The sequence below is a fragment of the Phalacrocorax carbo genome, chromosome 5 (assembly GCF_963921805.1).
Source record: "Phalacrocorax carbo chromosome 5, bPhaCar2.1, whole genome shotgun sequence".
NCBI classification, from domain to species: Eukaryota; Metazoa; Chordata; class Aves; order Suliformes; family Phalacrocoracidae; genus Phalacrocorax; species Phalacrocorax carbo.
This window is the reverse complement of record NC_087517.1, coordinates 18,037,310-18,061,338: the sequence shown is the minus strand read 5'-3', so window position 1 is coordinate 18,061,338 and position 24,029 is coordinate 18,037,310. Positions and strand designations below refer to the sequence as shown.

The 24,029-nt window shown below is 62.3% G+C and overlaps 1 protein-coding gene across 13 annotated transcripts in view; it reads left to right on the top strand.

The window, feature by feature from the left end:
- Nucleotides 1-24,029, top strand: part of TNS1 (tensin 1) — a 66,021-nt gene that overhangs the window by 5,613 nt on the left and 36,379 nt on the right. For 7 of the 13 annotated variants that reach the window (XM_064451317.1, XM_064451324.1, XM_064451314.1 and 4 more), the window contains exons 4-15: nt 14,704-14,742; nt 16,890-16,931; nt 19,279-19,328; nt 19,659-19,830; nt 20,199-20,249; nt 20,774-20,896; nt 21,203-21,267; nt 21,389-21,472; nt 21,583-21,695; nt 22,362-22,422; nt 23,646-23,721; nt 23,859-23,988. In XM_064451317.1, coding sequence (XP_064307387.1) covers nt 14,704-14,742; nt 16,890-16,931; nt 19,279-19,328; nt 19,659-19,830; nt 20,199-20,249; nt 20,774-20,896; nt 21,203-21,267; nt 21,389-21,472; nt 21,583-21,695; nt 22,362-22,422; nt 23,646-23,721; nt 23,859-23,988 — 1,006 coding nt within the window. Of the gene's footprint in view, nt 1-6,428; nt 6,446-6,494; nt 7,107-14,703; nt 14,743-16,889; nt 16,932-19,278; nt 19,329-19,658; nt 19,831-20,198; nt 20,250-20,773; nt 20,897-21,202; nt 21,268-21,388; nt 21,473-21,582; nt 21,696-22,361; nt 22,423-23,645; nt 23,722-23,858; nt 23,989-24,029 lie in introns of those variants that run through there. The other 6 variants (XM_064451319.1, XM_064451318.1, XM_064451322.1 and 3 more) reach the window with 6 other exon arrangements.

Genomic DNA, 24,029 nt, shown 5'->3' with positions numbered 1-24,029 from the left:
CCTCATGGTGATGTCCGTCTGTCTGTCTGCCGTGCTGGTGGAGGGGGACCCTACGGCAGCCCAGGTTCTCCGGGGAGCTGGAGGTGGGCACGGTGCCTGCTGCTGTGCTGCCGGGGAAGGGGAGGCTGCGCGTCCCTGAATCCCTGGGGAAGCATGCCTGCCAGCCGGCTCTGGGGCTGGCATCTCGGGTGGGAAGAGGCTGGCGCGCCCTGGGCAGGCAGCGTAGGCTGGGACGTGCCCGTGCCCGTGCCCATGCCCATGCCCATGCCCGGCCGGGCAGGGAGGGAGAGGAAAGGCCCGGGGCGGGAGGCCTGTGCCAGGGGCCGGGCACGCGTCGGGCTTTGCAGGGTGCCACGGCGTGGGTGGTGGCACGGGGCAAGCACTGGGAGCAGCCCTGGCACTGAGCCCCAGCTGGGGTGTCAGAGGAGTGGGGGCTGTGGGGGCTCCGTGGGGATGTGCCTGGCACCTTGGGCCCGTAGCAGGTGGGGCAGAGGTGGCCATGAGGCTCGGTGGGGCTGTGCCACCCTTGGGACCCTGTGCCACCCCAGGAACCCTGTGCCAACCTGCGAAACCCTGTGCCACCCTGGGGAACCCTATGCCATCTTGGGGACTCTCTGCTTTCCCAGGTCCCTGTGCCAGCCTCGGGACCCTGTGACACCCCAGGGACCCTGTGCCAAAGACGCCCAGGGCTGAGGCCAGAGGAGGTGGCTTTGCCTCGATGCCTGTGTGCCGTGGGGAGAGGCGACTGGGGGTGTGGGGTGAGGGGATGCCTGCAGTACGGCAGGCGGTGGCAGGGAGTATCTGCCAGTGGTTTCCAGGCAGGAGGGAGTGTCGGGAAGGGTGTGCGTCTGGGTATGTGCCCAGTAGGTATTCTCTGATGTCTGATATGGGGTTGTGCACTGAGGGGGGTCACACCAGGGTCTCAGCATCTGGGTAGCCTGTGTGCAGGGGCAGCCTGTGGCTTGCTCCTGTGGCCGGCTGCATTTCATTAGCTTCCATCACCTTTCCCATGCTCGCTGGAAGCTGGAGTCCCCTTGGTGGGGCCGGCTAACTGAGGGGTGTGCTGCTGGGGGGTTGCGTGCATGGGGCCGGGGCCAGGGGCCTTCTGCAGAGCTCCTTTGGGCCAGCGCCCAGGGAGGGGCTCCTCCAGCTGGGCAAGCGGCCAGCTGACTCACACACCGCCTTATTATTGTAGGGTCTCTGGGGAGGGCGCGTGTGGGGAGGGGGGTTGGCACAGAACAAAAATGGCCTCTTGTCTACCTGAAGCCCCTCACGTTTAACCCCTGCACCCCCAAGGTACTTTGGAGCAGGAAGATGAGCTCATCCCCAAAGTGCTGGCAGCTGCACCCCCCAACACTTCCTCCTCCTGCCCTAGCAATGCTGCCGAGGTCTGGTGTCCCCACCTCTGGTGGCTTCTTGCCCTGGAGCCTGTCCCACCATCATCAAGGGCAGCATCTTCCCCATGGTCCCCGTATTTACCCCCTTGGGACCTGCCCTGACCCCTTGTTCTGCCCCCCTAGCTGTCCCCCAGCACGGCTGGGCTCCCAGCCAGCTGCCTGCTGGCCCAGCTTGAGGGAAGCCCCAGTTAAAGACCCAAATGGACTGGGTATGGTGGGAGGTGGGGGAGAGGGGAGAGACAGGGGTGTGGGTAGGGGGCTGATGGGGTGTGAAGGGTTGTACTAGGGGTGATGGGTGTTGGGTGCCAGGGCCGACATGGGTGTGTCGGGGATATGGGGGGGGACTGGGGTGTTATGTGGGGACACTAGGGAGGTTTTGGTGTGCTGGTGAGTGTCACATCCTTGAGGAGGCAGTGAGTAGGCAGAGCTGTGTCCCAGGGCAGCAGGACCTGCGCCTCGGCAATGACCTGCACCCCTCGAGGTCCCCTCCTGCCCAAGGCACAGTGTGGGGGACAGCAGTGGGACCCGTGCCCTGCAGTGGTAGTGACGCTGGCAGGGTGCCCAGTGCCTGTGGGCGGCTCTCGGGGCGGGCAGGGCAGCCGCACACACATCAGCTGGGAAGTACGACGCCATTCTCATGCCCATGTAAGGCCCTTCTCTCGCACGGCCCCTCCGCTCAGGGATTTTTCCTAGCTTAGCCAACTTCCCTTCCTCCCTCTGAGCGGGACAGATGGATGGATGGACACTGGTGTGTATCTGACCCCTCCAGCCTCCCTCCCTCCCTGCACCAAAACTGCCTGCCCAAAGCAGGGGGGTGTAGCTTCCTTTGAAAAGTGGGGAAACCGAGTCACAGAGCTGTGTCCAGGGGCAGCCAGAGGTGGGCAGCACTGTGTGGGGTGCAGTGCTTTCTGTGGCAGTGGTTAGGCGCGGGTGAACCCATGCGTTGGCACATGCCGGTTGTGGCACAGCCAGGATCTGCTGGTGACACTGCCCTCCCAACCCGGATGAAGGGATGAGGCTGAGGGTGCTCTAGGCAGTGGGGCCATGCAGGCATGTCCCAAATCATGGAGCCAGGGAGGTTCTGGGGGCTTCCCCGTCCCCTGGGATGCAGTAGTTCTGACTGGGACTGGGTTTTGCCATGGTGCTGCTTGGAGAGGCTGAATAAAGACATGATGCTTCTCCTTATGGTGGGAGCTGGCCTGGGGATGGCTGGTTTGGCCGGTGGACAGGAAGGGCTGCGGCAACTGGCTGCTGAATCGGCTGGCTATCTCTGGCGGGGAAGTGGTGTCTGTGCCAGCCCCTGGGCCTGGAGGGGCTCCAGTGTGCCCTGCTTGCCCCATGCCACACCGGGGCCCACAGGTCCTGGGGGAGTGGGGGTGCTGGACTGTGCCAAGAGGGGAAACTGAGGCATGACACATAGCATGGGGCTGAGACGTCTGGGGGCTGCCTTGTCCCCTGGTGTCTTCCCCGAGAGAGCTGACAGCAGGTGCTGGAGCCGTGCCAGGGTGCTGGGCCATGTGTGTAAGTATGTGTGTGTCCATGCATGCGAACATGTGTGTGTGAGTGTGCATGTGTGAGTCTGAACACAAGCGTGTTTTCATGATCATGTGTGTGCATGCATGTGTATGATTGCATGTGCTCACAGATGCACAGATGTGTGCGTGAGCTTGCAGCAGAACGCACATGCGTGTGAGAACATCCATCGGTGTACAGGTGTGCTTGCACACGGGCAGGTGGTCACATGTGTGTGCTCCCAGCTCAGTGCCATCCATCCCTGCTGGCCTTGTGCCAGGCCTAGCTTGTTTATCGAGTGCCCCCCTGCGATGGGACTCCTGGGGGGGTTGTTTGTCCATCATTAAACCGGAGGCTGGAGTGGGGCCAGGGTTGGGCAGCGAGGCGCGTCCTGGCCAGAGCAATGGCTCCTGGTGCCTGCAGCGCCTATGGCCCTTGGAAGTGAGGGGAGGCAATGGGACTTGTGCCGGGGTGCGTGGTGCTGGCAAAGGGGACGTGTGCCTCCTGCCCTCAGCTGGTGCTGGGGACCCCTTTGCCTGCAAAGTAAGTCAGGACCAGGAGGGTAAACTGAGGCAGGGAGTGGTTGGACCATTCTGGGCAGGCTTGACTCATGGTGATGGGCACCCCACAGCCATGCCATGGCTGGGGGCTCCAGGCAGTGTGGAGGTGCTCAGCCAGGCTATGCATGGCAGGCTGCCTGTGGCTGTGCCAGGAGCAGTGGCTGCAGGGAGGGGATATCCATGTCCCAGCTGCAGTGGGCTCGTGCTAAGGGGATATGTGGCTGTCCTGTCCCCTCTCACTGCCCCAGCCACTCTGCCCTGCTGCCTCCTCCCTGCACAGCACAGGGGATGACATGCCAGTCACATGGGCAGCTGCCCATCCTGTCCCAGTCCCTGATGCCCCGTTAAAAGCCACCGCCCCAGTGCTTCAGGACAGCTAATTCACAACACCCCTGGTCTCCACAACAGAGCGGGCGGTGGGGGTGGGGGTAGGAATGCTGCAGGAATGTGTCCTTGGCCCTGGCATGGGCCCAGCTGGGGTAGCGGGATGAGGGGCTGCGGGGGTCAGCCCTGCCCCAGTGCCGTGCCAGGTCATGTTTACGCAGTGGGTCCTGGAGGGGATTCTGGTTTTTTTCTTCTCCCTCTTTCCTTTTTCCCCTTCTTTACGTCACTGCCCAAATATTCGTCCTCTCTCAGCTCCGGGGGTGGTGATGGTGGGGTCAGCTCCGCTGCTTGGAGGAGCTGGGGGCTCTTCTCTGCACCCTCTGGGTGCTGCTGGGTACAGGGAGGGGGGAGGGCAAGCAGGGGAGCGGGGATGCTGAGACTGCCCACGCCTGCTGTGCTGGGAGGTGCCAGCCAAGCAGTGGCGATCACCAGCCTCCCTCCTCAGGGGCTCCCAGGGCCATATCCAGGCTCCCAGGGTCCTGCAGGGGTGGGAGGCAGGATCCAGGCTGGACATGGGCTCCCACTGTGAGTCTCTGCTTTGTTTCCCATTGATTTTCTCCCTTCCTGGACCACTTTGCATCTCCCATGGTCAGCCCTTCTGGGACCTGCCCTGGGAAGGGCTCTGGGTCCCCCAGCACCCGCCGGGGGTGGCACTGACCCCAAACCAGCAGAAAGGTCTGGCTCAAGAAGGGGTTCTACCGACCCTGTGCTGGCATTTCTTCTCCCTATGTGCTTTCACCTCCAGAGATGACCCCCCCACCCCAGCATCTGGGTCCCCCTTTTTCGGCTGGTATCTGGGGTGGTGATGCTCAAGGGTGCTTGTTTTGGGTCCTGGAGGAGGTGGTTCAGGTGGGGATTCTCCCCCCAGTCTCTGGGGCTGCTGGGGGGATGCCGTGGGACTCAGGGGTCACAGGAACACTTGGCCAACCACCAGACCCACTCCCACTGGTGCTTTGGCCCCGATGGCTACCGATGGCTCTGGTAGCTGGTACCAGCTGGTATTTCATAGCTGGAGTTCAGGGACATTGTCAGAACTTCTCTGGCCGTGTCCTGCAAAGGGGACACGTTATCTTCCCAGAGGACAGCTCCCGTCACCTTGGGGATGGGGACGTACTGTCAGTGCCCTTTGCTGATCCACTCACTTCCATCCTGCTTGGCCACTGATACTTTCCCATCTGGCCCTGTTTTTTTCACTGTTGGTGTTTCCCAGGACCCGGGAGCTGTCCCATGGCCACTTCCCAAGGAGCCAGGGCTGGGGGAGTCCATGCAGGGGTCTGTGCTAGAGCTGAGCCAGGGGCTGTGCCTGGCTCCCCTGGTGCGGGGTCTCCATTGCGCCTCCATCCCAGTCACAGCACTCCCCTCTTTTTGAGATGCCTGGTTTTTGGGGGCTGTGGTGCTGGGAGGGGCTTGCTTGGGGGTGCAAATGGATCCTGGTGGGGGGGTTTTGTCCCCAGAGAAGTGGCTGTGGGGTCCAGCCCCGTGCCCTTGGATGCCGGGGAGGGCAGCGGGGCTGGTGCTTGCTCAGGTGGGGGTTGAGGAGGTGCCCCTTGGGGATGTTGGGGCTCTGTTGCTTCGTCCTCAGCTGTTGGAAGGGTCCGCTAGTGTGCCTCGGTGCTCCTGTCCCACGGCACCATCCGGCTGCTGGGGAAACTGAGGCATGCAGGGGCTGGCCAGGGTCTGCTGGAGTGGGATTGCACTTGCAGGGGTGATGCATCTTACAGGAGATTTTGGAGGAGGGCAGGGGAAGAACCCCTCGCCACCGACCCCTTCCTGTTGACTTTTGGAGGGGTGGCAAGGCAGGAGGGGTCCCCAGGGTTTTGCCCCATGCCAGGGCCAGCCCTGGCGTGTTGGCTGAGCCTGCGGCCTGAGGACGGAAATGCAAACAGGAACGGGGAGGTGTTGGGCGAGAAAATGTCAACAGCACTGGGCCGGGTGCCTGGCTTGCCGCCTCCCCAGCTGGCTCGTCACTCTGTGGGTGCTGCTGGGCGGGCTCCCCGCTGGCCCGCACCGCTGGGGCTTCCCCCCTTCACTCCCAGGTCTCCTGGCACTGAACACTTGCCCTTGCAGCAGGGCTGCGGCTGGGCTGTCCCAGGGGTGGCCAAGAGAGGAGGGGTCGATCCATCACCACACAGAGGCCCTGAGGAGGAGGAGGAGGAAGGGACATGGGAGGAAGGCGAGGGGGATGCTGGGCACACCCTGGATTTGGGACCAGCGAGCAGGCACTGGCATGGCTGCATGTGCCAAGGGACAGCTGGGGCTTTTCCAGCATTTTGGCTTTGCTTTTTAATTGGGGCTGGGCTGGTAAATCTTCACATCCCCCCAGCGCTGGGGCTGCGGGGTACCCAAGGGACGTTAATTGGGCACCCCGTCCCGTATGTGGTGGGGGGGACACCAAGTCGTTCCAGGGGGTGCCAGGCAGAAAACGCCCCAAGCAGGGCCCCACACCCCCGTCCCTGCCACCCCCCCGCCAAGGGCACAGGGACGCTGGTGGCGTCACGCGGGGCGATAAGGCCCCGACCCCGCTGCGCCCCACTGCCTGCTGTGGCCCCTCGGCACAGGGTACGAGGCGCTGTGCAGGGGGAGGCAGTGGAGGTGTGCGTGGGGTATTTTTTTTTGGAGGGGGTCTGCCCACTCACCGGCACCCCTCGCCCAGGGCCAGCTTCCCGGGCCGGGCTCCCGGTTGCCTTTAAGGGCATTTTTGGGGGAGGCGAGGGGAGCGGAGCGGGGCTGGACTTGGAGCGCGCTGTGCAGCTGGGGAGAGAGGGAAGAGGAGAAGAAAGAGGGAGAAGGAGCGAGAGGAGGGAGGGGAGCGGTAAAAAAGCCGCCCGGGACCCCCTTCCTCCCCAGGGCCGGGGCCAGCGCCCCCGGGCTCCCCAGCCCCTGGCCGCCCCGGGGGTGCGGAGGGGAGCCGGGTCCGGCGGGACCCCCCTGCGCCCCTCCATCGCCGGGGTCCCGCTTGCGGGGAGTGAAACCCGTCGGTCTCTCCCCCTCCTTCCCTCCCCTCCCTCCTCCCTCCCTCCTTCCTTCCTTCCTTCTCCAGGCTTGGCCCGGGGAGGGAGGGGGGCTCTGCCTGCAGTCTGCCTTCACGCCTGCCCGCCCGGGCGACGCCGGGCTCCCGCCTGCCCCCCCCGGCCACTCCGGCCGCCCTCCGGCCGCCCCCCGCGCCCCCCGGGCCAGGTGAGGCTGCGCTGCCGTCCCCTTCGGATGTAGGCAGGAGAGACCCCGGATGGATTTCGGGAGCGTCATGAACCAGGTACGGGCGGGCGGCGAGGGTACGGGGGTCCCCAGGCCCCCCCCGCCCCGGGGGAGTGGGGTTCTGCGGGGGTGGCATCTCTTCAGGGGGTGGGGGACACGCGTGACATCCGAGCGGTGATGGGGTGGTGCGTGGTTGGGGGGTGGGTGCTGCCCCCTCCGTGTTGGGGGGTCTTCAGTTGTCGGTCGCCAGAGGGGGGTCTCGGGGTGCGGGGGGGCTTGGAGGGGGCGACGCGGTGCTCGCAGGGAGGAGGGTTTGGGGAGGGGGTGAGGGCCGGCTTGCTGCCGACTGGGAACTGTGAGCGGCTCGGGGGGGCCGTACCCACCGTGCCCACCTCCCAACCCCGCGGGGCGGTGACCCGCAGGGTGCCCCGGCGGGGGGACATGCATAGAGGCGCTGGGGTTTGCGTCCCCTCCTAAATGCGCAGGAACCTGTCCCTGGGGAGCGAGGGCTGCGCGGGAAAGCGGGGTCCTCCCCCGGCACCCCGCTCCCGCCCCACGGCCGGGGTGGCGATGCCGGGCGGGTGGCCTCTCATCCAGGGGTGGGGGACACAGGAGAGGTAGCCCCTGGGCCGAGACATCCTGGCAGCCCACGGGTTAACCCCCCCTCCTCGGTCCTGCCGCGGGACCGTCAATGGTTAAACCCCGGGTTAATGAATGGTGAGGAGCCCGGCAGCCCCGGGGGGTGCGAGCCACCCCTCGCCCCCCCCGCCCCCCCCCCCGGCAGGGACCCCCGGCCCCTCGGCGCCGCCGGGCCCGCAGAGGGTTAAATCCGGCAGGGCAGGTCCCGGCGCAGATGTTTTTGGGCTGTGCTCCTGGGAGAGGAAACGGCCGAGCGAGGCATCAGCCCTCTTGGTTTTAAGGGGAAAACAAGCAAAAAAAAAGGAGAACGGCTCCGTTCCCGCGGTGCCTGATCCCGGTGACCCCGCTGTGGGTGCTGGGGGGCAACTGGCAGGGATGGGGGGGTGATGGTGGCTGAACCCCCCAGGTACTCATGGGGGGTGTTGTGGTGGCATCTGCTGTGTGCCTAGTTTGGGGGTGCTGGGGTTACCTAAGCAGGCACCCCTTCTCCCTGCAGCACGGTGGCACTGGGAGGGCTGTGTGTGCCCTGCCTGGAGTCTGATGCCATCCCTGGGGGCGACACCCCCGCGGAAAGCGGGTCAGGAGAAAACGAGCTCCCAGCTCACACCCTCTCTGATGGAGCCTCTCTGTTAGCCATCCCACTGGCCCCTGCTTCAGGAAGGGCAGGGCTGGTGCCCCTCTGTGTCCCCTCCTTTTGGGGTCCCAAGCTGAGCGGTCCATTTGCACCCTGACTTGTTCGGGGGTGGTGCTGGAGCAGACCCATGCCCTGTCATGGGCCACCTTCCTGCTTGCTTCGCCACTGTCCTGTGCCTGGCCTCATGCAGCCCATCCCTGGGGCATCTTGTCACAGTGCTGGCAGTCCCTGATCAGCAGCGGAGCTGCCCCACTGGGTGTTGGGGTGCAGGGAGAAGAGTAGCCCCACAGCACAGCCCCTGTTCCCAACCCCACCCCAACACCATAGATGGGGGCTGCTGCTCAGTGGTTCAGTTTCACTGCAGCATATTCAGCTCTATCCTATGGGGCAGGGACACAGCACTGACCCCAGTCTTCATCTGCTCGGGGCTCTCCCCCATGAGGGGAGCCCCAGAGCTCAGTGCTGGGGGGCACAGATCCCCCCAGGCCAGCCAGGGCTTACTTTTAGCACCTTGACAACCCCTCAAGGTAGGTCACAGCACTGGCAGGTGCCCTGATGCCGTGGGGCAGCCCAGAGCCTGTGGTGGGGTCTCTGTGTAGAGGGATGGAGCTTGCCTGGTGCTCCATCAGCATGGTGGAGGGGATCCATGGGGTAGGGTCCTACACAGGGCTCGTGATGGGGCACAGGCAGCCGACCTGCCTGCTCATGGGCCCATGTGTTGGCAGGTCCCACACGGGTACCCGTGCTCCAGCCAATCCCCTGTCAGAATCCATTTGTTGAACAGTTCCACGTGAGAATCCGTGCACTGACCAATCCTGGGCCGGAATCACTGCTCTGACCAATCCTGCATGAGAATCAGTGCCCTGACCAATCCCACATCAGAATCTGTGTATTGACCAATTCCGTGTGAGAATCTATGCACTGACCAATCCCAGGTGAGAATCCAGTTGCTGCCCAATCCCATGTAAGAATCCATGCACTGGCCAATCCCATGTAAGAACCTGTGTGTGGACCAATCCTGGTGGAGCCCCCTGCAGCAGACTGTGTCCCAGGGCCAATCCTGGCTGCGGGAGCTGCTCCCTGGCAGATCTGGGGGCTGGTGTGGGGCCAGTGAGGGGCCAGGGGGGTCCTACGCCCTCCCTCGGGGCTGGCTGGCTGTGGGGTCCCTGCAGTGGGGCAGCAGCACCCATGGGTAGGTGCGGGCAGCACAGGCAAGGTTGGGGCCGTGGAGCTGGTGCTAGGCAGGCGCTGGCTCGCGGGGCCGGATCCAGGCCCGCTGCCTGCAGATGTTGCCTTTTTAGGCACTGGAGCACAGCACAGCACATCCCTGCCCTTGGCCGGCCCTGTGCCAAGCCAGCGCCCTCTGGCAGAGCCGGGCCAGCCCCTGTCCTGGGTGTGCAGAGGTGCCTCTGTCCCCCTCCTGACCCCCAAACAGGCCTGGGGACGCTACCTTCTCCCCTGTCCCCTAGTCAGCACTTGGCAACCCCGGGGCTGATTGCTCAAACCGCCCCAGAGCTGGGACCTACCCTTATTTGGGTTGAAACCAGGGCTATTTTGGTGCCGCTGCCTCCGTTGCAACCCTTTGGAGCTTCCTCGTGCATTGCCTTCCCTGCCCTGTCCATCCCCGTGCTTGGGCTGCTGGCTTGGCCAGCTGGGGGATGCTGGGGGCCATCACCCTCCTGGCCATGCCATGGGTCCCAGGGTGCTGGTGGTGGCCCCTGGGGCTGCTGCAGGGTGGAGCAGCTGGTGTCCCCTGCGGTATCTCAGCCCTGATCTGCAGGGCTGGGCACACCAGGTGACCTCTGTCCTGGTGGTGCGGCCGCCTTCCTGGCGGGGATGGGCCACAGGATGGCTCCCTGGGGACATACCGGTGGGGGGACACAGGGTGGATGGTGTCTGTCCCAGCTTGGGGGACATCCCTGGCATAGTGGTGGCTCTTTGCTGTGCAGTACCCTCCCTGGGTACCACTAGCATCTCATGGGCAATGCAGGGGTAGGGCAGCCCGGTGGCCTCTGCTCTGGCACAGGCACTGCCAGGCATCCCAGCACAGAGGGGATGGCATGGTGATAGTCCCTGGCCCAGCTGCGGGGCAGGCTGGGGATGCTCAGAGGAAAGCCTGGGAGCAGCGAGACCTCTGTGCCCCAGCAACAGCCCAGCCTGACTCACCCCAAGCCGGCGGCCAAACCGCTCCCGGCCCTTCAGCGCAGCTGCTGCTTGCCCCCAGCCGAGGGGAGAAACCCCAAAAGCAGCAGGGTCCCTTAGCGCTGGTGGGGGCAGAAAGGGGCTTCAGGGAGCTGCCCCCTCCTCCGGACTCCTGTGCCAGGGGGCCAGGGCTCCATGTGGCTTCCCCGCGCCTCCCACACTGGGGCTGTGCTGGGCAGGGTGGAGCTGAGATGGGGGGGAGCGGGTGCGGATGGAAACATGCCGTCCTCCCGCCAGGGACTTGTTGCATAAACAGGAGATTTGCCAGAGCTGTGAAAAATGTGAGGGCAGGAGCAGGCAGCACGTGGTGTGGGCAGAGGGGACCTGACCCCTGTGCAGGGCAGGGAGGTGGCTGGAGGGGCACTCTCTGAGCCCGGACCCTATAGTCCCTTATGGCAGGCAGGGGGGAAGGATGCTGTGGCTGGTTCCACCAGAAAGGGTGGGACAGGGGTGCTGGAGAGGGGAAAACCTTCCCCGATGTCCCCAACTTGGTGGCCCCACCCTGTCCCCTTAAAGTATCTTCTGCCATGGGGTGCCAGAGTGGGGCTCCTGCTCTGTCCCAACACCACAGCTAAGAGTGGGTTCAGCAGATCTTGGTGGCTGCAGCAGGGCTGGAGGGGCTGGCAAGCAGGAGAAGGGCTCTGGGGCTGTCTGGGGGCTTGCTGTGGCCCGTGGCTGTCTCTTGGACCCCCCCTTGCCTGGGTGGGAGGCAGGGTCTCGGTGAGCAGAGAGCTGTGGGGCGCATGGGGAGATGATGCACAGCCCAGCTGGGACATGGGTGGCACGAAGCTCAGGCGACCTTGCTAGGGAGGAAGAGGTCCCCCATGGGCTGATATGGGACCCCATGAGGTTCCCTGTGTGGTGATGTGGGCTGAGCTGGCATCCGTGCTACCCAGCATCGTCCCGTGGGGTGCCGATCTGGCCACTGAGTCACCATCCTCTTTGGCAACTGTGTTTCCTGCCCACAGGGTGGTTTGGGCAGGGAACCCCCTTCCTGGGGGCTGGAGGGCATAGGGTGCCTTGCTCCCCTCTTCTGGGGTCCACGTGCCTTCTGGGTAGTGGGGCCAGGAGGGCTGTGCCTGCCTGATGCTGGCTTGCTGTGGGGTGGGTCCGGGATGCTGGGGGCATCCCTTTAGGCTCTGACCGCACCAGCTGAGCTGGCTTGCTGGTGGCTTGGTGCCTGGCTGTGGGAGGTGGCTCTGGTGTGCCGGGGTCTGGGCATGGGCCGGGGATGGCTGGTGCTGCAGCTGCTCCCGGCATTGCAAGGGTCATCACTGGCCCGGATATCGGCCGGCTCGGGAATGTTTATCGGAGCTCCTGGGGAAGGGAAAAACAAAAAACGCCACCCAAAGGAAGGGATATGCGTCAGAGATGGGCCTGCATTGCCCACCGGCAGCTGGGTGGGCCGTGCTATGGGCTGTGGTCCAGCGCTCACCCGGCTCAGGCAGCCTGGCTGGGGGGGGAACCCTGCGCTCCCCCAGCCCACCCTGTGCCCAGTGCTGCACTGACACAGCCCGTTGCCGAATTGCAGGGCCCCTCCATGAAGGTTTGTCTCCCCCCAGCCCTGCTGGCAACCTGCGGGCTGGGGCTGTACGACCTGTGGGATGCTCCGTTGATGGCCCTGGGCACCTCTGTGGCTGCAGGGGTTATTTTGCTGAGGGAGGAGAGAGGATTTGGGAGGGAAGCAAATGCGAGCGGTGGTTGTGGCGTGGAGAAGGCTCTGGGATGTCTCATCACTGGGTACGTGCTGGATGTCCACATTCCTCCAGCCTCGCTCAGTGCTGTGAACTGGTGCTGGAGTCCCGGCGGGGATCTGAGGTGCAGAGGCTGGTCTCTGAGCTGCAGCCAGAGGGGTTCGGTGGAGGAGGGCAGCTGTGGGCTGCTCTGCCCTGGGGTGGTGTGGCCAGGGGCTGCCAAGGGTTTGCCAGGTGTTTACTTCTGGGCTGGGATATCTCAAGGGTATCGAGTTTCGCTAGGTATGGTGACAGCTGGCTATGAGCAAGCAAGCCCATCACTGCTCTCCTGGGGGAGGCTGCAGGGTGTGACCAACCCTTTACAAGACATCAGAGTCCACTCATGGCAGTGGGGCCTCATTTGCTGGGAAACTGATTTTGCTGCTTGGCAAAACTCGGGTCTCGAAGTGTTGGCTCGTGGCATGTGGCTGCTGGGAGGGATGGTGCTGCGACCTGGGGGACCAGGTGGGTGGGGGGCCTTGGGGGGCTGGCGGGGTGGGTGGCAGACCCCGCTGCGCCTCGTTCCTCGCATTCCTGGGCAGGGCTGCCGGGTGGCGGGGTCGTGGCTGCGGGGGCCGGGCGGCAGGAATGCAAACACCGGTGGGGGGAGAAGAAAGGCCGCTGTGTCTGCTGCAGCAAGGCAAAGCCTGAAACAGGGGTGCACAGGTCCCCCTCCCTTTCCCACCCTTCCTTGCACCGGGGGATGCGGTGGTCCCTGAGGATGAAGGTGGCGGCCATCCTGGGGGTTGCTGTGGTCCTGTGCAGGGTGATGCTCTCACTGGTCCCATGGGACAGGAGGGATGCCCCTGCATCCCTGGGTCAGGAGCTCGACTTCCCTAGGGAATGGTCTGCTGTCTGGGGCAGGGTCTTCACCCTTTTCCTTGAACCTGGGGCATGTTTGAGCCAAACTTGAGAGGGACGGAAGCTGAAAACAGCATTATGTTCCTGCAGTCCTTGTGAAACTGCCTTTTTGGGATGAGGGAGTGCCATATAGCTGGGGTTGGTGCCTCCTGTGGGTGCGAGGAGCAGTGCTGGGTGAGCACAAGCCCATACTAGATGTCTGAGAATCCACTAGGGCAGGGAAATACAACCATGGTCTCCCTGGTTTTCTCCCTTGCCTAGCCGAAGGAGCATTTGTAGTCTGCAAATCTCCTGGTGCCAACAGCAGAGGAAGGGAGGGCGTGGACCCTACCTGTATGTGAGACCACCATGTCCTGTGGACGGGCGAGCTGCGCATGTCCCCCCATCATCACCCTTGAGAGCTGGGGCTGGGTGGGGTCTGGGGTTCCTTGGTTGAGTGTCCTGCGGGGGAAGAGCACGGTGGTGTGCGGGGCACGGTGCGGGACACGGGGCGGCCCTTGCTGGCCCCGTCCGTGGTGGCTCACTGCCGGAGAACATTCCAGGGAGGCTGGCGTGGGGCCAGGGCCGCAGGGCAGGGAAAGGGGCCTTTTATGGAAGCGTTTGTGCATTAGAATAAAATCATAATAATAATGCGCAGGGGAAGGGAGCGGGAGAAGGCGGAACTCCTGAAGAAAACAGGGAGGTGGGATGGGAACGTGCTGGTGGCTGGGGAGGGGGCAGGCGCTGGGCATTGCCCTGTGGGGACCGGGATGTGGTGTGATCCAGGTGCTCCGACAGGGTTGCTTGGGGCAAATCCTGCTTTTTATGGCCCAGGGTAGTGGAGGCTGAGCGGGGTGCAGGGGGTCCCCATGCTGCCATGGTGGGGGACCAACCCCTGAGTGGTTTGGCACGCTGGCTCGATGCTGGGACAGGGCAGGGGATGGCTGGCTGGGGCTCACTGCTCCTGGCATGCATGGCAGGGTTCGGAGGGGCTGAAGTGTCCCCAGTCACACCCTCCCGCCACCACTGGCATCTCTGGGCCAACGTGGAGCTGGAGTGACTGTTCCCACTGCTCCGGGCACCGAAAAACAAGGCACTGCCTCTCCCACCCTGGCATGCTGCTGCTTCCCGGCCGACTGGGGTGCACGCAAAACCCAAGGTTAATTGTCAGTAATTGCCGCTGGTAATTAAGGTAACAATAGCCGGGCTGTTCAGCTGGCGGCTGCAGGAGCGCTCACGAGGCTGGGCTGGGGTTCGTTCCAGGAGCCTCATTTGGCATCAGGCAGCTGCCCCGTGTCATACCGTGCCCTGCTGTGCCCACCCAGGGCTGGGGCTGCCCAGGGTCCATGGCCAAGGACCAGTGGCACTGCCGTGGTGGCTCTGAGCCCACTCCCATTATCAGGGAGCACAGCCTTGACCTTGGGACCATGCCTGTGCTCCTGCCTGGGGCGCAGGGCCGTGGGCCACGGGTGCCCCTGTCACCCCCTTGGGTGGGCGCTGGGTTTGCTTGAGGCGGAGGGCGATGCTGCAGCCCGGCCCCTTCCTATGGCCCATGTGGGCTGGGGACTGCAGGGACTAATCCTGGCTCTCTTTTTGCTTCCTTGCAGGCTGTGACCCCCTGCTCCCCTGCTGTCAACTATGAGCTGGTGAGTCCCCCATGAGCCGTGGGTGGCAGGCAGAGCTCTGGAGATGCTGGGTGGGATGGGACACCCTTTTCTGCACTGGGCGTGGGGTTTCCTCTGCCTGGGGGCTTCAGGGTGTGAGTCCCTCACCCCCAAAACCGCAGGGGACCTGTGCTGGGGGTAATGGCACCCCCTATTTTGGTGCCGTGTCCCCCAGCATTGCTGGCTGCAGGGCATCCCACATCAGAGCAGCATGAGCTGGGGCAGCCCAGTTATCATGGGATTTCTGGAGCTGGAGCTTTTGGGGAAGTGGGTTTGTGGAGTTGCTGGGAGGGACAGGCAGATGGGACGTGAACAGCCTGGGCTCTGGGGTCCTCTGGCACCAAGGGCCTCCCATCCCTGGCTAGAGCTGGGCGGTTTCTTGCACACCCGGAGATGGCTTTACCATATGTGCCTTTGGCTTAGGGCGCCCAAGGCTGCACATTTGCAGCCCTTGTTATTGTCACCCTCTTCTTTTGTCCCTCCTGGGGACCTTTAAGGAGCAGCTGGAGCCAGGGTGACGCACAGCCCTTCCCACCCTGTCCTCTCCGGACACCAGGAAAACAGCTGGGCGTCCCATCTCCATTCATCACGTCCTGGGAAGGACAGGCGCTGGGGTGCTGGGCGGGCAGCCATGCTCCCTTGCCATGCTGCTCTGGGCCACAGCGGGGCTCTAGGGATGGCCGGGCACCAGGATGGCACTGGGAGCAGGACCATGCCTGGGGCAGAGGTCTGGGAAGTGTGGCGTGGTGGTGCCTACTAAGCAGCATCTTGCCAGCAGAGCCGTCCCCCTGCCCTGTCCCCAGCCTGGCTGTGCCTGTGGTGGCAGGCAGAGTGGGCACATGGTGGCAGAGAGGCTGGCATTGCCTGGGGCCAGTGCAGCTGCCCTTCCTTCTTGCTCCAGACGTGTGCCAAGGCCTGCTGGGGCAGGCACTGGGGAGAGGAGGCCCTGGCAGGGTTTCAGCTCTGTGCTTGGCAGCCTGTCAGTGCCAGGGTGGCTGTGCCCCATGCAGGGCCCTGGGCTGGGCACCCCATAGCAGGGGTCTCACCTGAAAAGCGGGTTTACAGGATGGCCCCCTGTGAGCTCATGAAGGGAGTGCATGAGCCCAAACAAGCAAGGGAATGGGGTGGGAGCAGAGTGTGGTGCTCGCCCTGAGGCCCTGCGATGGCTGTCTGCCCCAGGTTTAATCTCTGCCTGCACCCCCACTCCCCTGCCAGCCTCCTCAGGCACTTATCACCAGCAAAAACATGTTGGCTTTGAGCTGGGACCGTTACTGCGGCTTTGGGAGGAAATGGAAAGGGGTTTGCTCTGTCTCGTGGCTGGAAATGGCAGCCTTGGCCCTGCTGCCAGGACTGGAGCAGCCTGGTCTTGGGGGTCCCCTCTGTCTCGCTGGTCCCAAGACCCCCGTAAGCCACCCAGCTGGGTCCCTTTGCTGTGCCGCCCCAGGTACCCCAACCAGCTGTCCCCAGGCAGAGGTGTCTGTCCCCTGCTTCCTGTATTTGGGGTCTGGACACTCTCCCCCACCCGAGAAGTTAATTCCAGTCCAACTGTAGACTCCAGCAGCTTGTCACCAAATTTGCTCCTTTTCTAAGCATCTCAGACTCCCACTCTGCTCCCAACGAGGTCCCTCGCCAGCCCTGTGGGGCCGAGTATATCTTGGGGATCTGGGGCTGTCGGTGGCTGTCGGCCAGGCTGGGTGTGGGGCAGTGCCGGGCTTGCCCTGTTGTTTACCTCCTTGTTGTGGGGTCTGACCATGGAGGATTCAGATGGGATCCTGGAGGTGTCGGGGGCAGTGGGTGCCTGCCATGGAGCAAGCGCAGGGTTTGACTGAGCACTGTCTATCCATGACACCAGTCCAGGGCAGGATGGCAGCGCCCTCGGTACTGGAGCATCGCCCTGGCTCCACGCTCCACGCTTGGGTTTCGAGGGATTCCCGATCTTTAGGAAGAACGGACTTGTTGGCAGGCAAGGAAGGAAATGGGACTGCGGCGCATTTCCTAGGAAGGGCCAGAAATAGCCCAGGGGGAACTTTTGACCCTGGCCCCAGCTCTGTGTGTGTGTGTCTCAATCTCTCCCCTCTCTTGCTTGCTTTTTTCTCACCCTCCCTGTCCTCCTGCCTGCCTGCCTGCAGCCATCCCCAGGGGAGAGCATCATGAAGCAGGTAGATGCCTTGGTAAGTGTTACCAGTCACAGATGCTGATCTTTGCCTTGAGACCTCCTGAGGGGTCACTTGTGCTTGCCCCATTGCCACAAGCAACCCCTGCAGCCAAAATCCTCCAGCCTGGGATGCCCCCGTGGTCCCCCGACACCCCTGTGACCCTCCAGCCTTCCCTCCCTGCCAGCCAAGGTGATGACAGCCACGCCAATGGCCAAGCAAGGTGCCCAGGGTTGGTGGCAGAGGGCATGGTGGAGCCCAGCGGAGGGGGGGGCCAGGGCTTTTGCTGCAAAGCCGGCTTTCCTGTCTCAGAGCTGGGGATATGTTATTTAATCTGTGGACATGAAATTGCTAAGACAGTGTAGACAAACACACTGCCAAAGTCAACGTGGACGGCTTCCCCCTGCCTGCAGCCAGCTTGCCGGCCTCCCTGTGTGCTGGGGCTGAAACCCAAGGGATGGAGGCAGAGTGGTTCCCACAAGTAAGACAGTGAAAACCTTCCTCACCTGGGATCTGGCCGTGCGCCATCCCTTTGGTTGTCCAGGACATGTTTCCAACCTACTCTGAATGAGAGGGGTAATAGCCACAGCTAGAAAAGTCCACCAGGACCATCAGGAGCTGCCTTTGCCGGCTTTTCTCCCTTTTGAGGAAGTTTCTTGGTATCTCTGCAGCCTTCCTTGTGCCTCACATCACCCTTTCAAAGCAGAAGGGACCTCCAGGTTTTAGATGCTGCCCAGAGCCTGGGGACATGCTGAGCCAGCCTGGGCTGGGAGGCAGATGCTCGACGGGGCTGGCAGGGGGGTCTTCAACCCAGTGGAGCTGAGACCAGCCTGTCCTGTGCTGGGCTGGACTGAGACATACTGGCTTGGACGGGGTCTCTGCTCCAAAGGGGACCACCTTTTCAGGGTCTTTCAGCCCGGCAACGGGCAAGAGTGTTTAATAACATGAGCACTTGCTCCTGTCAGCTGATTGCGGGCTTACTCTTCCCTCTGCAGGGGCTGGTGGCAGAGGCAGCAGCGCAGCTGTGGTTAGATCGGGGGGAGAGCGGGGCAGAGCTGGGGGGATCCTGCCAGGGAGCCCCTGCCATGCTCAGGTTCAAGCTTTCTCTATGCACCCTGGAAAGGTTTTACCTCTCTTTTTGCTGCATTTTAACTCCTTCTTTGTCCCCAGCAATGCGGGGGGTTTCTGGGGTGAGCAGGAGATGTGGAGCACCCTGGGGACAACCTGGGTGGGGTTTGTCCCTGCTGCCCGCACACCCCCGGGTGCTCGGATGGGGCTACAGCTTCTCGGAGTGGCTTCAGCTGGGAGGGGAGACTGTTGTCTGTGGCCTGCTTAGCCGGCTCTGCTCCACTGGGCAGCCTGACCTTGAAAGAGGGACACGAGGCTGATGGAGGGTGACGCTGGGTGCCGTGGCAGCAGCCCTGGGACTGCACTGGGTAGGAGATAGTGGGCAAAGAGTGCCAGGGAAACCTCTGCCATCTAGTACCACCACCTCTGGTGTGCCAGTTGCAGGACATTGCAGCCCTGAGGAGTGTGGCAGCAGGTCCTGCAGCTCCTGGGAGCCGGCTGTGGGGCGCAGCTCTTGTTTCTGGATCCTTCCGGGGGCTCGGGATGTGCTGCCTTTCACGAGATGAGTCTTTAAGTGACTCCTGCTTGTTAGTTGGAGATACTAAAACTAATGAGGTGTGAGTGTGTTTTTCCTTAGCGGTTTTTTTTGGAAACCCTGCTTTGTTTTTTGGCTGAGGTCACGAAGTCACCAAGCAAACCGGCTGCAGATGAAATTCTTGAGGCCGGAGAACATGCATAAATAGAAGTTTCCTGCTCCGAGAGCTCAAACATTTCCTCACAGCATTCAGCTCTGCAGAGCCGGGGCCAAAGCAAACCGTTGTGCCTGGTTGGTTCCTCGCTGCCGCTTAGGCAGTAAACCTGCCCCTGTGGCCAAAGCCACTCTGTCCTGCCAGGTGTGTGCCCAGAGCCCGACTGAGACTGGACTATTGACATGCCTGAGACTGTCCCCCCACCCAGAGCATCCTCCTCAAAGGTCCTCTGGGACCCTGTGCCAAGGCACCAGCCCTGCAGTGCCCATGGTGGCTGGTGCCAGCTGCACTGGGGTTGTGAGAGCTGGGTTTTGCTTGTGGCCATGGGGGGGGTGGTGGGTGATGGTGCTGTGGGGCGTTTGGTGCCACCAGAATGCTCCGCAGGTGAGATTTAGACAGCAATATTTTTGGTGTGTTATGGTGCGCAGTGTAGCATGGCAGGGGTGGGATGCTCCAGCAGCACCATCACACCCACCTCTAGCAGGACACCTGTGCTGGCTGCAGGATGGGTCAGGGCAATAACTGGCATTTCCTCTCTGGTTCTTTAGGATGCCACAAAATCCCCCAGGAGCGGGCAGTCACGCCACAAAACATCCAGGTAGATGCCTCAGTCTCCCCATCTGGTGACCATCTCTGCCCTGCCTGAACCTCTGCCTCTGCCAACACTTTGCTTCTCCATATGTGCTAGAGCTGGTAGATGCTCCCCATGGAGAAGACATGGGAGTTACGACATGCTATCCCCAACTTGGGGTCCTCAAGACACTCCAATGGGGCTAGGAGCAAGGGAAAGGCTGCAAGCAGCCTTGCTGCTGCATCCCCATGTATCCCAGCCCATCTCGCTTAACCTCAGGGGCTGTACAGGGAGGGGAAGGGTCACAGTGTCCCCTCCCCACGCTGTGCCCTGATGGCAGTCCCCTCCCTTGCCCAGGAGCATGAGCCTGACCGCGGCCATGGAGAGCAGCTGTGAGCTGGACCTGGTGTACATCACGGAGCGGATCATCGCCGTCTCCTACCCCAGCACGGCTGAGGAGCAGAGCTTTTGCAGCAACCTCCGTGAGGTGGCCCACATGCTGAAGTCCAAGCATGGGGACAACTATGTGGTGAGGGACATGGCTGGGTCTCCTCCAGGCTGGGGAAGGGGCTGGGGCACTCAGGTCTTGAGGATGGGGTGTTGCAGGGGATAAATCCTGCATCCTTGCCTCCAACTGGGCTCGACTTTGGTGAGGGGGTAGTCTTTGCACCAGGATGGATAGAATTTTTTTCCTTCCTTGAAGCTTTCTAGTCCCTTTTGGACCCACTGGGAGTTTTTGGCCATTGCATTGCCCCATGGCAAGGCATTACTTGGGTTAATGTGTTTGGGAAAGCCTCACACAGGAGGATTTGGGGAAGCTTTGAAGTAAGGAAGAGGTGGGAGGTGGCAGTGAGGGAGGAAGGTGTCCCCTCACTCTGTCTCTCCTCTTCCCTGAAGCTTTTCAACCTCTCTGAGCGGAGACATGACATCAGCAGACTTCACCCCAAGGTGGGTTGCAGCTGTGGGGAGCAGAGGGGCTCAGGGCAGGGCTGTCTGCATCACCAGCTCCCTGCTGCAAGCTGTTTGGGGGAGGAACAGCCACCCTTTCTATCCCACCCAGCTGGTGGAAGAGCAGGGGATGGAAAGCACTGGGACTTCCCAATGAGTTTGTGGGATCTCAGCTTAATGCCCCCCCCCCCCCCCCCCCCAACCCAAACCTGGCTGTTGGGACCTCTTGGAGACATCCCTAAGGCATTGTCCCCATCCCTGTGAACATGGGGGAACCTGTGGCAGCTGAGCTGAGGGACCCCACGAGCGGGACTGAGATCTGGGTCTCTGATGGCCCCCCCCCATGGCAGAGGTCTGGGCAGTGGGGTGCAGGCATGGGGGAAAGTCTGGGAGGGGCATGTCAGGGCGACGTGGTGGTGTCCCTCCTGGGTGCATGCCTTAGGCTTTGCATGCTGGCAGGCTAGGGACTGTGGAGGGGGCAGAGCCTGGCGTGGATGTGACCCCTGGCTGTCCCCTGTCCCCAGGTGCTGGATTTTGGGTGGCCTGACCTGCACACACCAGCGCTGGAGAAGATCTGCAGCATTTGCAAAGCCATGGACACGTGGCTCAACGCAGCGGCGCACAATGTGGTGGTGCTGCACAACAAGGTGGTCTGGACCCTGTCCCCAGGATGCACAGTGATGGGGGTCTGGCAGGGGTGGGGAGCTGCAGGGACAGGGCTGGGCAGCCTCAGAGGCTGAGCAGGTGCAGGGAATGTGGCGGTTTGGGGTTTGGGGTGTGTGGAGGTGTCAGCATATATGTGTACTGGTGTGTATGTATAAGGGTTGTGGTGTGTGTGGGTTGGTGCATGTGTGTAAAGACCAGTGTATGTGTGCCCGTGTGTGGGATGGCCGTGCTTGGATGCTTGCAGGCACCACTGCCCCTGTGACACCCCTTTTGCTGTGTGCCTGCAGGGGAACCGTGGCCGGCTGGGAGTGGTGGTGGCTGCCTACATGCATTACAGCAACATCTCGGCCAGGTGAGAGGGATACGCGGTTCTGGGGTGGTCCTGTGGCCCACTGCTGACGTCCATCCTGGAGGTGCTGGGGTGCCGGTGCTGATGCTTTCCTTCAACCTCATCTACCCTTTTGTCCCTGCAGTGCTGACCAGGCTCTGGACAGGTTTGCCATGAAGCGCTTCTATGAGGACAAGGTAGTGCCAGTAGGACAGCCATCCCAGAAGAGGTGGGTTCTGGTGTGCATTTTGCCCCTGTGGTTGGGTGGTTGGGTGCAGGGGAGCCAAGGTGGGTACTTCGCTGTGGGTCTTGCCCCTGAGCTGCCTGTCCCTGCTTTAGGTACATCCATTACTTCAGCGGGCTCCTGTCCGGCAGCATCAAGATGAACAACAAGCCCCTCTTCCTCCACCACGTTATCATGCACGGCATCCCCAACTTCGAGTCGAAAGGCGGTAGGTACCCCCCATGGCTCTCCCCAGCCTGGCCCCACGTACACACTGCCACCCCATGCTGTCTGACTGGGCTTGCTGTCCATGGGGGATATTTTCCACAATTTCCTCAGCAATTTGAATTTCCCCTTCCCTCTCAGGTACTGTCCCTCTCTGTGACTGTTCACGTAGCAGGGTGCCACCCTTTTCCCACAGAGGTGCCCTTGCAGGGTACCCGCCCTGTGCAGGGCTCCTGGGGCTGGGCACTAACCTGAGCTGTGGGGTGACAAGGCTTTTCTGATGGCTTTTTGGAGGATGGCACTAGATTGGAGCTTGGGTTTGGGATGTAGCACCACGCCCAGTGCTGGTTCCCAGAAATGGTCCCTCTCTCAGAGACCAACATCCCCATCATCCTATCTCCATCCCCAGTCCAGCACTTGACCCAGGTCCTACAGGACCCAGACTGGGCTATAGGGGCTTTATTCCTTTCCCACCCTATCTGGAGCATCCTTTTCTGCCCATCCCAGATGTTGCCCATGGCCGGTGTGGGCTGGCCGGGGCGGGGAGTGGCTGTTTGCCTTGGCTCCTTCCCTGTTTGGATTTCTCCCCTGTGACTAATCCCTGCCCCGGCCCCTCCACCCTGCCGGCTAACAGCAGCACGCCTTCTCTCCCCGCCTTGATGTCTTCCAGGTTGTCGGCCCTTCCTGAAAATCTACCAGGCCATGCAGCCCGTCTACACCTCAGGGATCTAGTAACTATCTCCTCACCAGGGGACTTCCCTCCTTCCCAGCATGTGGGGCTTGGCAAGTGGGGGGAGATGGAGAGGGTCAAGGGCACGTTCCCTGCAGTCGCAGTGCCCTGTGCTTACTCTGTCTGTAGCCCAGGGAACCAAAAAGAGGGGTTTCCCTTTCCTTGGAGGTGGTAACTGGCTACACTGGGCCATACTGGGCCCTTCTGGTGGGAGGGCTGTAGTGACTCTGTGTATCAGCAGAGGGAGCCCGGGGCTGTGCAGAGCCTGGGGCTGGTTGTCCCCAGAGGGAGCAGGGACAGGGATGGGGACATCTCCCTGGGGGATGGTGGTCTTTCTCCTTTCCCTGCCCAAAGAGCTGCTCCTGCTGCCCAGAACTGCCCTAAAAGCCCTCTTTCTCTCCCCGAAAAAGTGTTTCCCCCCCATTTTGACCTCCCCATGATTTACTCTGACACCATTTTCTGATGTTGCTCTTGGGAGCTGGTGAAGGCAAAGCAGGAGTTGATTCCTCCAGCCACCCAGATGCTCTGCTGGGGCTGCATCCCAGACTGGGACCCTCGGCTCCTGGTCCCCCTGGAGGGAGCAAAGCCCCTTGCTTTGGTGATATTCTCATCTCACCCCCCTGAACTGGGTTCTCCCTTCCCTGCAGCCAGGCATCCCCATTAGGCAAGATTTACTGCCATCCCAGCCTTGCCTTTCAGCTTTTAATAGACTGCTTATGGGATGCCAGTAATAAACTCCAGGTTTATCTTGCCTGTGAAATCCAACTCCCTTCTTCCCTTGTCCCTTGCTGCTGACGCCACTGCCTGGAGGCAGCCCCGCCAGTGCCCTGGTGCGGTGAGGGCTTCTGGCAGGGAAACTGAGGTAGGGAGGAGAGGCTTCCCTGAAAGCTCTCCTTCTGCATCCTGTGCTCCACTGGACCTGAGGGAGCAGGGTGGATGGCTGATAGTGCAGCCCCAGCACTCAGGCCCTAGTCAAATGCTCCTGTCTGTGATTTTTAGCCTCCTCGTCGAACTGTGCCTCAGTTTTGCCCTTTTGCCCACCATCCCCTGGGAATGGGTGCCCCTGGGGTGGGGGATGGACCCTCCTCTGTCACCGAGAGGGCCAGTTCCATGCTTTGCGCCTTTCCTGGCTGGGTTTGGGTAGAAAGGACTGGTAAAGGCAGCGCTCGGAGCTCTGGGAGGGCTCTGCACCACAGCTCATGTCCTCCCACTGTCCCTCTGCAGCAACGTGCAAGGAGACAGCCAGACAGGCATCTGCATCACCATTGAGCCTGGATTGCTCCTCAAGGGCGATATCTTGGTAAGGAGCCTTGGCTCAGCGCCCTGTGCGGGGAGCAGCCAGGGGACGGGTGGTCCTTGTGCCTTGGGACCCTCCAGTTCCCCCTTGCCCAGCCCCTGGGGCTCATCCTCACAGTTCAACCCTGCTGTCCCCCGCAGCTGAAGTGTTACCACAAGAAGTTTCGCAGCCCAACCCGCGATGTGATTTTCCGCGTGCAGTTCCACACGTGTGCTGTGCATGACCTTGACGTCGTCTTTGGCAAGCAGGACCTGGATGAGGCCTTCAGAGGTAACCACCCCGGCACCTCCCCACTCCAAACTCCCTCCTCC